A 17370-nucleotide genomic window follows, 5' to 3' on the forward strand; every position below is an offset into this window, starting at 1 on the left:
TGATGAAGTACCCAGACACAGCCTCTTGAAGGCAAGACACTATTCTTACCATGCACCTAAAATGGATTTCAGCTGTTGCTCACTAATTGTACCTTACGCAGCTCTATACAGCAGAGTTCAAACTATGGTACCACTTGGAAGACCCAACAGCGCTTAAAAATTACAGAATACCAGCATAATGCAGCAGGACTATGACAACCAGGGACAATCTGCTGCGGTGTTGTCTCCGTGTCTGGCCAGCCAGTCTTTGCTTCTTCAGATTCTCTAAACTAGCAAAATATAATGCACCCATGTAGGTACTGTCCACAAGATGCAATTAAAATATTAGGAAGTTCTGCAGCCTTCAGAGGCTGGGTTAAGATCCCCGTAACCTATACGTAAAAGACAGAGGATGATCAAACTGAGGAAAAGAACAATTAAATCTGCAGCCAAGGTCACACAAACTCCTGCTGATATGCAACCATGCTGCAGACCTTGTAACAAATGAACTTAGAGGAACACTGTTAAAATAAAATTAAGACTCAGAACTTCATCTCAGCAAAGTCTGTGATGTAAACTTTGATTCTCTCTGCTCCCTTGCCACTTTGGCATTTGGACTGCAGTCTGACATGTAGAGCTGCCTGAAATCCAAAACAGCCTTTCTAGACTTAAATGTAGTGCAAAATTAATTGTGGATGAACTTAGCACTGTGGCTCAGAACTTCTATGACTCTGCAGCAGTAAGTCACACTGTCACTGTTACCTCAACAGAGTCAGGCTGTTAACCTGTCTGACCCTTTTGCAGTAATTCTTCCAACAGAAACCAGGAGTGTCACCACATGCTCCAAGACTCTTCTCAGAACTGATGTAGGTTCCAGGCTCAACAAAAAATCCAGGAAGCTGAATGCTCAGCACTGCTGCCCACATGCTTCAGAAACTGCAACAGGTTCTCCCCAAGCACTAGCTTTCCCTTCCTCTGTAATTCCATTGCCTTCTTGTCTGTCCTAGCTGTCACCAAAATGACTTAACCCCTCTGGACTGCTCTTTGGGAACTCCTGGCCCAGCTCCTTGTAAAATTTGATTGTTGGAAAAAGCACATCCCAAGCAATTAGAAGCAATGCAACTGCTCCCCCAGCAAAGTGAAGTTGATGAGAAGAGCTCACCTGCTAATTTCCAAGTTTAGAGGGTTTAAGAATGCCTCTTTAAAACCCTTCCAGCCCAAAATGAAATGCCCCAATTTCCTACTGCGGTATTGGACCAACCCCCTGCTAACGTAGTGGGGGTTATTCAAAACCTACAGTGGAAGATCTGGGCCCAAACCTGGAATAAGAGACTGATTTACAAGTCTTTCCTGATCTAAATGCAAGGCCTGCTGCAATTCCTTCCAGTTCTGTAAAAAGAGCTGTTTTCCCCCAGACCTCTTTGTCTAGTTCAGAAACACACAGAATTGTTTCTCATGTTCCTCCCTTTTAGGGCTATTTTTATCTTCTAAACAATGGCAATTTGTGAAAGCCTCATTCAGAAAGCAAATATCCAGCTCACCTATCAGCAAAGGGACTAATCAGCTTGTGTCTCTAGACTGCAAGGCATTATGCACATAGGTTAGAGAAGCACACCGAAAGCTCTCCCTCCAAAGGCTTTCTATCAAGGGCTACCCCACAAATGCTGCAGAAGTGGCCTGAAGTCACTGCTAACTGTACTGACTGTACTGAATGTGCATTTGCTGATTCATGTGAGCAAAGTCTTACTGTCATGACCAGTGGGTTTGGGCAGTGTCTCCATTCTAGGGTGGCTACATCTTGAGAGCTCAAAATGCGTTTAGCAGCTCCTTCTTCCAGCACCCAGCTAAAGCCTCTCTAAGGGGAGAAGGAATGGAAAGGTGCAATGTCCAGCTTTCCTCCTCACCCCAGCCTCAAACTTCCTCCAGTTTACAGAATGATTCCTAAGCCACCAGCAACACACTGTCTTCAAGGAGAAGCACAAGAGGAAGATGGTGCAGACAAACCCTTTGCTAGTGAAATACTGCCTTGGGCCAACACTTCATCTGGGGTGGGAGTGGACAGGATCTCAGACCCAGTCCATCATGCTTGGGACTTCAGCAGAAGAGAGTTTAACTTTTCATTGACTAGCATTCCCCAGCCAAGCAGATGTTAAGGGAGGCTACAATACACATCCAGCTTCCAAAGGGTTAGCATAGCAGGCAGAAGAGGAAAGAGATGGATTTGGCTCATAATAGTCAAATTTCAAGGGTCCTCTCTCCACATAAAATAGGTCTACAGTCAGAACAGCCAAAAGCCGCAGGGAAGTGAAGAGGGAGGGGGGTGGTCTGGCTCCTTATAAGTGTTTTTGTTGCTCTTCAAAGCTGAATGCTTTTTCAAAGGCATAGCAATGGACATTGATTTCAGTCTGAAAGTGGCAGCCTTCTCCCCACCCACTCTCCCACCCACCCTGAAGTGACTTTCTCAGCAGGATGCACTGTGGCTGTAAGTCTTCTGCTTAACAGCAAAGCAACACATTCTGGCAACATCTTAAATATATTCATAGGACATCTGTGACTGGATTTGGAGGGGAACCAAACAGGGTAAAGGGAAGAGGAGTGAACAGGAAGCGCAGGATGGGGCTGGGGGGAAGGGATGGGAAGATTTAAAAATGTTAAGTGTTCATGAAAGATAAAAGACATCTTCTGATATAGCAGCACTTTAGCAGTCAGCCACGCTGAGTAGACCCTGTCTGAGATCAACCGCACGCCAACTTTGTTCCAAAAACAAGTCTGAGAGCCTCTTTCTTCAGCAAGTATTGGTTACGTGGATAGTTCTTTTGTCCTGGCATTTAAATACTGCAGCTTAAATGAGTCCTGGGAATGAAAAACAGAACAAACCAAACAAAGCCCATTCGCACTAAACCTTTTAATGATTTAAAAGAACATCTGATTGACCAGAGTGTTTGAGAAAATCAAGATAGCTGATCTGACAGCTCTGGAGCATCACTGTACATTTATCAATCAAACATGATACAGGATGTGCCCCATGACAGAGTATTTTCAAGGGAAAACATCACTGTGGACACCCCTTTGCAGAAGCCTGTCAACTTTTCTGCCATTTTTCTTAAGCTATTAATAGCAATTGTGCATGTACCCACCATAGTGGGCAATCATGCTACCCCACTCCACACACATACATCAAATCCACTCTAAAATTGACCCAAACATATGAAACATTATGTCCTCCCCACATTGTGCAGGCCAAGACGAAAGGGTAAGGCGATGAGCAAACCAGCAGCTCTGATATGAACAATTTAACAGCCGTGCTATGCTAGAGAGATCTAGGGGTAGGCCCTGTGAGTAAATGATTTTGCACACTGATGCATCTCGATTAAATTTGCCTGGGCTTGTGCCTCAGCGTCTCCTCCCCTCGCCAAACTGTTCTCTTGAATCAGCTTGCTGCAGAGTGAGAAGAATGGTCACCACTTCAGAGGGAGTGAATAAAGCTGATGCTTCTTAGCAAACCCCCCCTGCCTGGCAACAACTGCCCAGGGTCATGCCATCTGCCTCCCCTTGTTAGGCAGCAGCTGCTCTACTTGCTCTGCAGAAACCCTTCTTCCTTCTGGATAGCAGCAATAGCTGATTTAATTATTGATGATGATGGGCAGAGGAGGAGGGGTTCTTCAGGCGAACTCACAGGTGCCACATGCCACAAATCCTAAAATAAAGTCCCTAATCTAAGGTTTCAAAATCATTCCTGTTCTTTTACAGGACACTGTAATTACTGTCCAACCAAGATGAGAAATATTGATAGACTCAGCTAGTTATTCAAGCAGCATGCTTGCACTACGTCCAGTGCCACCTTTGAGCCTCTGTTACCTGTGCGAGTGTGAGGTACAGTGTAGTGTTATTTATCTTGAGATGTAGGTGTATGTTCTGGACGGGGAACGAGTGGATTCTGCTTGGGCAGCTGGGTCATTCAGAAAATCCCAGATGAGGATGGTGTCATCATGTGAGCTGCTCACGATCTGGAACTCATCAAACTGAAGTCGAAAGACTCTTCCAGAATGCTCCTAAATGCAAGTGGGAGACACAGCATGTTATAAATTTGTTGGCACATGGGATGGATCAGGGAAGATGAACTTGGCCTTGGATTCTAGCATTACATGCATTTCTCAGTAAACCCCACATGACACACTGTGCGTCAGCATCACGTTGTGTAAATTAAGTCCTCCTTCAGTGAAAAGGATTTGCTGTATCCGAGTACTTGGCTCACAGGAAGTTTACAGTTACAATTACCCATTACTCCTGAAATCTTAAATCTTAAACATTGGACATGTACTGTGCAGAACAAACCGAGCTCCCTTCACCACACAATTCAGTCTGGCGAGGTTGACAGGAACACTGTCTTCCTTGTTCCAAGGTGAAACTCTTTCCCAAAATCACGGATTTCCATAGCAGTAGGTTACAGGGCGAGAGATGAGAATTTTGCATTCGGCACCACTGCCACTGCTATAAAGGAAAGGGTTTAATACTGTAGGACACTAAGAAGCCTGTTGTAAAGCACGGTGACAAAGTAATAATTCCTCTTAAGCAGTTCTAAAACTATGAACTAGAAAGGGCATACTTTATAGGCAGTTTGCATTCTGCTCTGAGGCTGAGTGGAAATGGCATTATGATTTGGCAAGAGTTCAGACTGTAATTAACAGGAGGTAATGGCAAGATCCTGGATATCACAGAGCAAATCCACCATACTTTCCCTTTTGTGTTGCCTATTTTTCTTGGTGCTTACACTGCTGTAAGAGCAGTGGCCTCTTCCTTGGTCAGAAGGGAACAGAAACCATGCAACTAGGGTGAGCCCTATCTCTTCCATCAATACCAAATTCTCTTCAGTGCTCACACATTGTAAGGGGCTTAGAGCCAGTAAAAAAAACCATGTCTGAAAAGACTTCAATACTGAAAATACAGTTTTCTCAAATATTTAAGCAAAAGATTATTCTTAGTTACTAAATGCCTCTGTCCTCTGGTACAGGACTACAAAAATACAGCTTGGTTTGCAAAGCACAACAACTGCTTTAAAGTGAATCTCTTAATCTCTAAAATTGACTGAAAATACACACATGCAATATTCAGATTCTATTTTTAAGATAAATTTAAAAATGGTTTAATCCTTGGAACTTTTCTGATCTCTCAACTATATTTTGAATTTGTCTTAGAAACATATTAGAAACATCTGGGCTTGTCTTCCCACCTATTCAAAAAAGGAATGTTTTCCCAGAGTCTGTGTTGCAGAAGTGAAAGAAAGAAGTTTTTTTGCTAAACAATATCATCACAACAGTCAGATCCACTGAGGAACTGCTCACAGAGAGAGGTACTTCCAGAAACTGTTTCCAGAGCTCCCTTTTTTCTCCCAGTCACTGTGGGCTATGTAATGTTGCCCTAGAAGTTCCACACACCTGCCCTTTGTTTTTACAGAAGCAGTAAGCACAATGCACACCCTAAGTTGAGGCCAGAAGGATCTGGACTCTTTAGCTTGTAAGGAAAGCTGAACTGTGTGCTTATTCTGTGCCTCAAAAGCTTCTGACAAATTCATGTGGCCACTGTTCCAGCTAACAGAAGACAAAACTGGAAGGGACCTGGCATGCAGCGAGCATTTGTTATCTGTGCACTTTCCTCCTACTGTTTGAAAATTGAACACAAGCAGCGGGAGACTCATGATGTTCATTGTGCAGCCAGGTTTAATTTTGGAGGCCGAGGGAAGAGAAAAAACACAAAACCAAACCATGGGTAAGTGGATATAAGGACACCCTGTTGTCATAAAACTCCTAAAAGTGCCACAACAGCTTCCTCTGTCCCCCCCATCTCTTTTGGCCCCCTCCATTGCCATCAAATGGGGATTTATGAGTATCTGTGTGTTGAGATTCCTACAGTGTTTCCATCCCACCGCATCTGATTTATAATATAATTAACTGGGGCACTTTGGCTGTCCACTGCTGGAAAATGCAGAGGAAATCACATCAGTTAAACTAAGTCTATAGGTTACTAGGCACACATTTGTCTCAGGCTAGAGCAGGAACACTACTAATACCGAGCTGAAGTCTTAGACTCTCAGGATATGTGCTTATGGTTATAGAGTAGTTCCACAGTTTGGGACTGGGTGGCTGATGACAAAGGTTTTTTCAGGATTTCAGCCATGAAACAATTTGCAGTTCTACTTAGCTAACAAGCAGGGTTTTCAGAATAGTACCTGCAGGCATCTGAGGCTATCACAGACTCTTACTCTGCAGCTTACAGTTCAAATACACGATTGGAAAAGAGTTAGCATCGTTTAATGCTCTACTGCCTGTCAGCTGAGTCACAGTAACTCTCACACTCTGCACCAAATGTGAAAGCTACAACAGTAGCAATTCAGCTGGTGGATGAGAGTGCAGAAGGTCAGTTGGCACAGCTCAGCTGGTGAGAGGTAACCACACATTTAGAGAATCGGATGGCCTCGGTATGATCTTGGTCTAGGGCACAGACTGCAGTTGCCTGCCACAGCAGGAAAAGGTCTAATATATACTGACCCAAACATTTCTTTGCTAAAAAATAAATATATTTAGTACCTCTTTTTCAAAGATAACTTGGTAGCAGACTGAAATCTTCCTTTATCCTCAGCAATAGTGCAAGTTTTTTGGGGTGACTCTGATGGAGGAATACTTACAGGAACCATCCCATAGCCTTGGCTTTACTGGCATTTTCCTCACAACTTTCTCACGTTATAATAAGACCAGTGCAGAGCCACTATTAAGCATGACTGTGAAAGTTGTTAACACTCACACAATGACATTTTAACCACATCATCATCAGACCTGCCCTAAATACTGATGGACAGTATGAAAGTGGTAGTTCCTGTTTAAGGATGAGGTAATTAAGGATGAGGTAATTTCACTGTCTGTTCCAGTCCTTACCTGCTTTTTCCTTAAACATACAAATGTCAGTTAAAAGCAATTCCCAAGGTGTTTTTGTTCTTGTTGCTCAAATTTGGAATGTAAATCTTTAAGAAATTTCATGTCAACATATCAGACAGCTTACTATTACAGCACCAGGTACACACAAGTTAAAGTAAACCCACTGGCACACAGATTTCAAGGACAGCTCTCAAAAACTGATTTAGCTAATAACTTCAAATCACAGAGCAAAACTGTTAAAAAGTTGGTGACAATTCCACAGGTTCCAACTTTTAATGCTTTATAGCTTGCAACATTAAAAAAAAACCCAAAACATGGACACACAAAAAAGCCAGATCCATTGAAATTTCTATTATCCTGCAGACTGAGCTAAGCTGACTTGAGTTTTCATGGCTCAAGATAGCCCTGATCAAGCACACTTTTCTGTTCCTCCAACATCCCTGTCAAAAGCTCTTACCACAAGGGTTCGCAAGCAGAGGGTCCCTGCTGGAGCACGGGGGTCCAAAGCAGCCACAAGATCCCATACTTTAATTTTCCTAGTAGTGAAAAAATAGACAAAACCACAGCTCTGTTAGACAGAAAAGAGCAAGTGCTCAGGGAAAAAAAAAATAAAAATTAACTGTTAGTCCATCTTAGCTAATATACCAGTTCAAGGAAAATTACAGCAATCCTTCTGCTCTTGAGAACTGGTTCTCGCATTTCCCCTTTGTAAAGCTTATAGAGCTTAATGGGAGGAAAAAAAATACACTGTCAACAAAGTAAAACCCATAAAAAGCAGGTGGCAATAACTAACAGAAACATGTGGGAGTGCAGACACCTAGTCTGTAATGGCAAATGGTCCAGAAGATATAACTACAGATAGGAAAAATTGTTCTTACCAGTGGTTCAGCTCAGGCTGTGTTGGTGAAACATTCTTACAAAATAAAGAACTGGACACACACATCAAAACACACTTATTGCAAAAGAAGGAAAAAAGGTATGCTTTGTAACATGGTCCTGATTTACAGACAAGGTGATTAGTATTTATAAGGAAGATATGGCAAAGTGGGATGTGAGACACTGAGACAGACAGGAAGATGCAAGGTATTAACTGCACTGATGGCCTCACCCATCATATGCTCCACTGACTATCCTCTTGTTGTCAAAGCGTATGCATCTCACCAACTCTTCATGGCCTTCCAACACTCGTAAACATGCCCCACACTCGATATCCCACAGCCTGGAGGAAAGAAAACAAAAGAAGTGCTTAAAACAGTTAGGAAGTTAGCCTTCTTGCTTTCCATGCTTTTGTCAACTTTTTGACATGACTTCCAGTTACAATGGATAAAGAAAGGTTATTTTTCTACAAGAACTTAAATTCTTTGACATGCATTGTCTAGAGGTAGTCCATCTGTGGCTGAAATGTGCTCTGCTCATACAGGAATATTAATAGATGTATCTGCTGCATCTCCCTGACACACAGCTGAAAAGAAAGCAGGCACAAATGTTCTTAAATGCTCATTCAATTAGCATTCAGACTGACTTGAACTTCACAGTAGTGAGAAATACAGGTAGAATCTCTAGGTGACACATCTCAAAGCAGCACAACTGCTGAGGGTTCAGGTCACTTTTCCTGAGAGGCAGACAGAAAGAAACAGAAACACTGTCCCCACATATTTTACACTTGAGGTCCCCAAAGAATAATCCAGATCCAGTGGATTTGTGCCCAAGGTTGGTACATAATGACTGCAGGTGTCCTGCCATGACAAGCTGCTCTCACTTTGGAAAACAAAGGAATGGACAGAACTCTTTCACCACTATAGAACTGAGAAACAATTTGTCTATGCACACAACTGAGGCCGATGAGGAGCACCAGGTGATTCTTCAGCCTGTGAAGTCGATTTTTCAGGTATATGAAGATGAAGATCCTAATAATTTTCACATAAGAACCAGCACACCATTCAAGGTCAGAGCAAGCAAATCCATGGCAAAGGTCAGCCAAAGGCACTCTGGCTGGTCAGAGAGCATTAAGCCTCCCAAGGACTGTAAACAGGATGGACAATGCCAGAAATGAACTGGTGCAGAAAGGTTTGAAAAGCAATCTTGTGCCAGGAACTTTAGTGCCATGTGTTTCCATTCCTTGCCATTAATCCTGAGATTGCCAGCAGCTCTGGGAGGCTTTATCACACTTAATTCAGGCCTGTATTTTCAGGTCCCAGTTTGAGGTTTTACCTGAATCTGAATGTGCTGAGATGATGATGTCCCTGGGCATGTGGGGAACGAGCCTTCATGTACAAAAGACGTAACTACTATGTAAGAGCAGAATCTCCTAACAGAATTGGTGTCAAGGGCATCTTCCAGATTTGATAACCTCAAATTTCTACTTCTTTAAATAGCCAAAGGATGAAACAGTAAGGGAAGCACTCTTAAGGCTTAAGAACTAACTAAAACAATTTATTACAAAGTGTACACAGTCAAAACCACTACCACTCTTCCTTCTTAAAGCTTTGGGAGAATTTCTGGAAGTAGAAGGAAGTCTGCAAGCCTTTAATTCACCTGAAGACCTGGCAGAGCTGGAAGATGTACAGAACGCAGGTGAGCCTGAATCCTCATCTCCTAGAGAGAATGCTGTTGTTTAAATAGTCTAGTATCAGAGCCCCATGTGTGCACACACTGGAGGCTGAACACACACATGCAAATCCACCACTCAGTTAAAAATTAACTCAAGATTATGTACCCTGAGTCTATTTTCGTGTTCTAAATTATCTTTTTTGTCTTATTTTTTTCTATACCATGTCTGTAGCAATTACGAACTTTGACCCTGAAGACTAAGATACCAAAGTGGTTGGATTAAACTTGATGAACCAATTTCTAATAGATGGAAATCATCACAATGACAGCAATGCCTATGTAGCTGTGTCCTCTTCAACTGGTGAAATATCTGGCCTACAACAAAACCCAAACGATTCTTATACACGGCAACTCTCTACAGAAGATATTGATTTCTCTGCCATTTCACATGCCTTGTGTTTTCAGTTGCAAAACCAGAAATCACAGTTACCATTCAGAAAAAGTTTCCCTGAAACTGAGGAACATCAAATATCAAATTCTGTATCAGGAGTTACCCTCTATTAAAGACCAACACACAACATCTGGCATTTTATACTGGATTAAAATGAAACATACAAAGCCCAAAGCCACCCACAAAGATGATTTGGTAATCTGCCCTTTCTTCATCACCCTTACACTGACTTGTGCCCCCTGCTAATGGCTGGGAGAAAACAATGTGACCAGGTAAGTCTTGTGCCTTACCCATACAGCAGCCAAACACGACTTCCATTAACATTCACTGCCAACATTCCTGAAATTCTAGCACAATGTATCTGTCAACTAGGGATTTTGTCCAATGTAAGCATAAAAGTAACTGTATTCCTCTTTAGCGTTATCACTATCTTGACATCTATTTTTATTAGCATTGCAAGTCGTAATTCAGATCCTTCCCTAACTGCTGCAACATTTAACTATTTCCTACTCTGAGACCAAGTTTCATAGTACAATTGCAGAGGGGTTTTGTTTCTATTTGAAGTGCAGGAGTTCTCACCATGCCTAAGTGTGCTACTCTTACATGATACCTGTAATACTTCTTCCCTTGATTTACAGACAGAAGTTCCATCTCTCTTGGTCATGCTTTCAGACAGCCCTACACTACAATCTGGTGTAATGATCTGGTGATGTCAACCAAAGGACAACCGTTTTTCTACAGAATGCAAAGCTGGGAGAGGTAAGCAAAGTCCACAAACAGCAGCATGAATCATTCTCACTGAGGAGAACTTATTATTGACATGCAAAGCGAGGGGTTTCTGCTTACACTGTCCAGTTATCAGGTTTTATCAGAAGGCAGACAATTATTTAAAGCAATGACAAAGACAAAAGGGGGTTGCTCTTACTCCTGTTTGCCCAACAGAGCCATTTCCTTACATCACTTCAACTACTAGTCAAGCTTGCTCCGTATGCCCAGAGATTAGTGAGACGTCCCTCTGCCAGCAGCTGAGGATGTACAGAGAAACCCTGATTCATGATACCAGAAGGAGTTAAATCTCAGACTGCAACCAAGACAGCTGGAGAAGTGCAAAAGGCAGTAAACTGAACTTCAGCCTCTAAACCAGCTGTTCCAAACTCAACCAGGTGCCAAGTACCAAAAGAAGGGTTTGGCGTCAGCCCAGAAGGATTTCTGTAGAGGATTAAATGCCTCTTACTGCAAATCTGACCCCTTTAACTAGACACATAGCCCAATTAAAATATCACAAGAGGACATCGTAGAAAGTGGTACTTGCCAGCTCTTTCATACACCAGAATTGTCAGAGCAATGCAACTTGTTGATTAGTATGGGACTCTTGAGATACAGAGGATGAAAGACAACACAGTAAACAGGCTTCTAATATCTCCTTTCAGTAGTTCCCAATGTTCTATAGCAAAGAAAGCATTTTTCAAAGACGACAAGGGTACAGAGCACTTCAGTTGCCTAACCTCTGCACATCCCAGGGAATCAGAGACAACGTGCTGGCACAGAACTCTGCAATGGGGAGTGTGTCTCTCACCTGATAGTATTATCTGAAGAGCCGCTCACTACTAGCCTGTCTCTGTACTGCAGACATGCAATGCCTCGTTTGTGGCCATTTAAGGTGCGCACAAATTCGCAGGTACTAGTGTTCCATACCTGTGACAGGAAGGGGGGAGGGAACCACACAGAGACAAAATTATTAAGAAGAGACTAACAAAACCTGGTATCTGTATGATATACAGATGCATCCAGAATGCTCTTAATTGGAGATGCTATCATTAAGAGTGGGAAGATTACCGCTCCAGTGACTTGTGATTATATTCTGAAACTGTTAGCATCTTGGGTCACTGTACACAGAAGATTTTTGCCACACCATGTAAGAATTAGCTTCCAAAATCAGGCTTTAGCATTCTTGGGCTATGATTTAGTCTACACAGGATCTTGATTTTCCTCAGTTTTAAGGCTGCAGATTTGGATCACAGCAGTAACATTTAAGAGACTCCTATCCACTCACCTTCACTTTTGCCCCCATGCTGCCCTCTGACAACTGTTCGAGTGACATGCTGAAACAGATCATGGAAGTGGTCAAGTTGAAAAAGAACACAGAAGAAAAAAAGTCCTTTTTCAACTGCATCTGCAGCTAGATCTGATTTGCCATCCAGCGCTGTAAACAAGTTGTGCAGTCTCAACACAGGAGGGACAAGTGGAAATAAGCAGCAGGAAGAACACTGCTCCTAAAGGAAGATCTGTGCACTAACTGCCAAGAACTATCTTCCCTCTCTGGACATCTGTTCTTGGTTATTAAATACCCCAATGCTGTAAATAAAAAGCCTCTGAAACACCTCACCTTTATAGTTCTGTCACCTGATGCTGATACAATGTACTTGTCATCAAAGTCCACCACGTTGACAGCTGCTCGGTGCCCTACTAGCACCCTCCTCAGGGTGATGTCTGTTGGTGAAGCCATGTCCCACACAGCAATGGAACGGTCTTTGGAACATGTCACCATCATGCCGTTATTGAAGCGGAGGTGTAGTACTGCTTCGCAGTGGTGAATCAGTGTGTTCAGCATCTCACCTGCATTCACGTCCCACACCCTGCGGGTCCAAATTTCAAACCAGAGAGAAGACAGTTAAACAGCTGTACAGTGGATTTTCTGCAGAGCAAGAGAGGAACAAAGAGAGGTAACTGCCTCTCCAGTAGTATTAGAGAAGCTAATGTAACACCACAAGTTATATCTATATCTATTCAATAGTTCATTAAAAGATGTATTATATAAACCTGTTGACTATGCATACACCGAGACAGTCCAGCAACCAAAAACCCTGCAATGCAATTAACACCATAAAAATAAACCAGCCAGGAAAGAAGCGTTCTTTAATTAAGGGAATTTAGTGCTGAGGAAAGGTATGAGATTGATGGCCTTAAAGACTGACGTTTCCTGGTTGTATAAGCCTACAACACACTCCATTTCCAGTCAATGAGTACTTAATCATAACCTGTGGAGAAGCAAGTTCAGTGACAGGTTTAATTTTTGACCTCTTTCACAGGACTATCAACTCAAGGCAAAATTTATAGAGAAGCAGGAGACAAGATAATGCTTTTCAAACAAATATAAGTAATTGCCACAAGTTGCACCATGAACTGCATTTACCCTGCAGTGCATCTGCTATACAGCTACATTCCAGGAATGCGCTGAATACTCAAATTAAGACAGAGCAGTTATGTCAACTTAATGTTATTAGAACCAACTGTTCCAGCGGAAAGATAATTTAAGATGAAAATTAGGAAAAGGCTTCATACAGAACTTCTAGGAATTGAAATGAAGATATTAACTCTTAAAAATGTTTCTTTTGGGCTATTCTGTTGGCAAACTTCTTTTACCTTCCATAAAGATTTCTTTTGGCACTATCACACCTGTATCCTACATACACTATGTGAGAGCAGAAAATGGCTGTATCATCAGGCACATCAGACATTGCAGAAGTTTCCTCTGCCAATAAGGCAAGCAGTAAGAAAATCTAAGATGTGAGAAAGCCTTCTAATGTCTTATTTTATAACTTACGGAGGCTGAAGTGCATCAACTTATGGTCTATAAATGAGAATGAGTAGTACGTTCCAATTACAAAATGCAAAGAAGAAAACCTGACAAAATAAAGACCTGAGCTGTTAACATATGAGCAGTCTGCAGACAGGGTTGCCAAACCGAACAGGAGCTGGAGACCTACTGACTTCTTTGGACAAGTGCATCCCTGAGATCTCAGAAGCATTAGGAGCCCATCTGTACTGTCTATTGAATGAAGCCCCTCTTCCTGAGGAGACCCGAGGATAAAAGTGATGCATCCTATGTGCCTCTGGGTTCTGCACATTTACAGATACAGTAGGAAACAAAAGTATTTCTGGGCAAGTAGCCAGGCTGCAATTTGCCCTGCCTGTCCTGACATGGAAGATGATAGTGCTTGTTACAGAAATCAGCCACTCTGTTGTGATCTACTCGGTACAGTGCAGTTCCCACACCAGCTCCAAGCAGGCAAAATTGCTGAAATTCTTGATTCCTGCCAATGATAGGACCCCAAAATCCAGCAGCACCACAAGACCACATGCATCACATGTCAGGAACTAAACGTAATCTTTATTAGCTTAACAGTGGTAGTTTACACACATGCACAGCGATAACCATAAAGAGCTTTTGCTAATAGCTTCAGAAAAGGCCACTGACACAGCTTTTTGTTGTCTGTAACTTCATTTCATGGGCAATGTTTGTACTCTGACAAGAGAATATATAACATAACAACATGAAGAAGACAGACCTGCTCCTCCACATCCAAGTTCATATTGCAATTCATTAACTCATATGTCCCTGCATTTATACTACAGGTCTTAGACTTTGGGATTCTGTAATGTGTCTAATGGACTTCACATCTCCACAACATGCACCACAAGTGCTGACTTGAGGTGTCCAGCCTTTGGTTGGAGAGTGGAAGGAAAGCAAGGTTAGAACGATAGAACAAAACCAAACATCATGCTAAATTTAATTAAGAGTAACAGGAGGTCTGGTCATACATCTTTTGTTAAAATTAAGTGACTATGAATGACTAAACCTTCAAATCTGCTTAGAAAACTTCAACTGACTTTTAAAAAGTTATTCTCTGTGAGAAGTTAAAACATTCTCAGGGAGCATCAGAACATGCAAAACCTTGGTGAAAAGCCAGATGGCCTTCCTAACTCATCTTGACCTTGACTGACCTTTGCTTAGGTTCTCATTTCTCCTTGACAGCCATTTGCATGGACATCGGACAAATAAGGCACAGTACACTCCTGAACACATATGCTGAACTACTTTACAGAACTGACTGAAAAGCACACATTTAAGAAAACATTATTTCAGCAGCTTGCAAGGCTAAAATCTTAGAGGCAAACAGGAAACTCCAAATCATGTGCACACACCTGACTGTTGAGTCTGAAGATCCAGTAATGATCACCCGTTCATCGTACTGGAGACACAGGACAGAACCCGTATGTCCAGTGAGAATTCGCTTGCATTCCAATGTATTCTTATCCCAGATCTAAGATAGCAAACATTCAAAACCAGACAGTTCAGTAAGATTTTCACCTTTCAGCATTTACTGGTTTGACTAGTCTAGTTTTTACTACAACACATCATCCATAGTGCAGTATAGAACATCTTTAGTGGCATCTGTAGAATCTTCTACAAGGCTCTTCGGTGCAATACATTAACATTTCTGATATTGCTGTCTTTACTATGAATATTGGTTTTACCCTTCTCCATCAAGGTACAAGGCACAGTAACTACTGATGGGCAAAAACTCTACTAGGGAAGTCTGTCTGTAAGAAAACAGGGTCTCTCTTGCCAGATAAAAGAGGTATAACATGCTCTGCAGGTATGAGGTGAGGGAAGAAGAAGGATAGGTTACTAATGTGAGATTGGGCAGGTGTCACTGATATTAGGACACCTACATTCTGGAGCATTCTCACCTTGATAGTATTGTCTCGTAGGCCACTTACTATCTTCTGATCATCATACTGTAAACAATAAACCCCTTTGCTTGTCTCGCTTCGGCAGTGGATCCTCTGTAAACTGTGCCTTCCACAACGCCAGTTTGACTCTATTGTCTTGAGAGATAGGAAGCAGAGTAAAAATAAAGCATGGAACTATCACCCCTTTCTCTGAGAAGAAAGTAGACACTTTATGTTTTTTTTCTGCAGTCAGGCCCATATGATGACATAACTACTTTCTAAACTGCTTTCTAACACATATAAGAAAACCAATTAAATGGACAAAATTCTCCAAAACATTGTGGCTAAACTCATCTGTGTTATCTGGAATGGTGAGAGAGAAGTGACCTAAAAGCTTTTTTCTGTCTCCAATCTTTAATCCCCAGTGACTCAACAGCTGAAGTACTGAAAAGAAAGTCTCACTTGAGCTCTAGCTAAGCACTTGTACAAATTCGTCACAACAGCACCTGAGCATGCTCTTGCCCTTAGGAAAGTACCAGAACATGGCATTTTGCTCACACTAGATATAAGGCAATCATGCTCAATTTCTCCCTGTAACATCTTAGTAGGTCTCATCTGCACCAGCTGGAGCAAAGTACTGTGGAACAAAGAAAATCAAGATGGCATGGTGCTGCTGTGGCATCTGACTTGCAAGGGGTAGAAACTCCCTCTTCAAACAGCTCACTCAGCAATCCAACTCATCCCCTGTATAAAGGAGTAGCGAAGCCTGCGACTTTATATAACTATCCCAGATCTACAAACTCCAGACAAAGACACAACAGATTTAATGAGGTATTTCATTAGAATGGCATGTTCTCAGAATTTCTGCATCATGAATAAATCAACAAGATTTAAAAACAAATTAAAAATCCAACCAAACACACCACATCTGGAAGTCGTTTCTTACCTCTATGTCCTGTATAATTTTGGGGTAAAGTGCTCTGTAGAATGAGTTGGGTGGTGCAGTCCCATCAGGAGGTTTATTTTTAAATAGATATTGTCCCCTGGAAGACAAAGAACATCCCTCAGTGAACACAGATCATGCTTCAGTATTTTGGAGAAAGGTCCTCTAGGCATTTTACAAATGGGTAGCCACTGTTTAAGAGCACAGACTGATATTCAAACTTAACTTACTCAGTAAGACAGGGTGGTTCATTGCTTGTTTGCCTTGCAACATGTCAGTGTTGTATTTTGACATTGAAATACTCATGACAAACCTGAGCCTAGTCACTCATGGAAGGGAGATATATTATTTACTATGGACATGAGCCCATTCAGCTCAACAGCAGGTGAGAACAGCTGATGCCTGCAATACACATACCTGTATCAGAGGTCACCTTTAAAATAAAGTGTACAAAGAACATAAAAGAAGCCAAGAAATCCTCAAACTCACCATGCATTTATAGCTTTTATCTGCATTAGCAGGAATAGTATCAGTTTTGGTACACAGACATTTTACTGCTACTCTACTACATTTTGGTAAGCAACACTTCATCTGCAGTGCTTCCCTCATTTCAACACTGATTTCAAATACTCATATCCCAAGCTAGATTTTTGCTACCAAAAAAAATTCCATAAACGGCAATCACTACCTGCTGTGTAAAAAACTTTAATTCCTCATCCTGAAGTTAAGAAGCCACCAAACACGGTGTGGAAGCTAGTAAACCCCACCATGGGCGTACTAACTGCTGTTCTGCCTGGCAACATGCCTCACAAAATGGAGAGAGGCACAAATGCCTCCGAGTGTAATCCTGGCATCAGAGGCACAGAGTTTACACTGGGCCAGCTCTCTACTTCTCCCTCCCTTGCTCCATTATGGCATAATTAATTGTTCAATACTTCCTTGTGCATTTCTTTCTTGTCCTTTCCATACAGTAGACCTCAAAACTCATTTGAGACACTGTA

The 17370-nt window shown here is 41.9% G+C and overlaps 1 protein-coding gene across 7 annotated transcripts in view; it reads right to left on the reverse strand.

Annotated features, from left to right (window-relative positions):
- Positions 1–2434: 2434 nt before the first annotated feature.
- BTRC (beta-transducin repeat containing E3 ubiquitin protein ligase) overlaps positions 2435–17370 on the reverse strand; it is a 116728-nt gene continuing 101792 nt past the window's right edge. For 6 of the 7 annotated variants that reach the window (XM_031053786.2, XM_031053785.2, XM_031053784.2 and 3 more), the window contains 8 exons: positions 16373–16469; positions 15445–15582; positions 14896–15014; positions 12296–12545; positions 11486–11604; positions 8017–8127; positions 7366–7444; positions 2870–4031 (listed from right to left, as the gene is read on the reverse strand). In XM_031053786.2, the coding sequence (XP_030909646.1) occupies positions 3870–4031; positions 7366–7444; positions 8017–8127; positions 11486–11604; positions 12296–12545; positions 14896–15014; positions 15445–15582; positions 16373–16469 (1075 nt within the window). In that variant the 3' untranslated portion in view covers positions 2870–3869. Of the gene's footprint in view, positions 2833–2869; positions 4032–7365; positions 7445–8016; positions 8128–11485; positions 11605–12295; positions 12546–14895; positions 15015–15444; positions 15583–16372; positions 16470–17370 lie in introns of those variants that run through there. The other variant, XM_013130420.3, reaches the window with a different exon arrangement.

This window comes from Melopsittacus undulatus, chromosome 4, assembly GCF_012275295.1.
Source record: "Melopsittacus undulatus isolate bMelUnd1 chromosome 4, bMelUnd1.mat.Z, whole genome shotgun sequence".
Classification (NCBI taxonomy): Eukaryota; Metazoa; Chordata; class Aves; order Psittaciformes; family Psittaculidae; genus Melopsittacus; species Melopsittacus undulatus.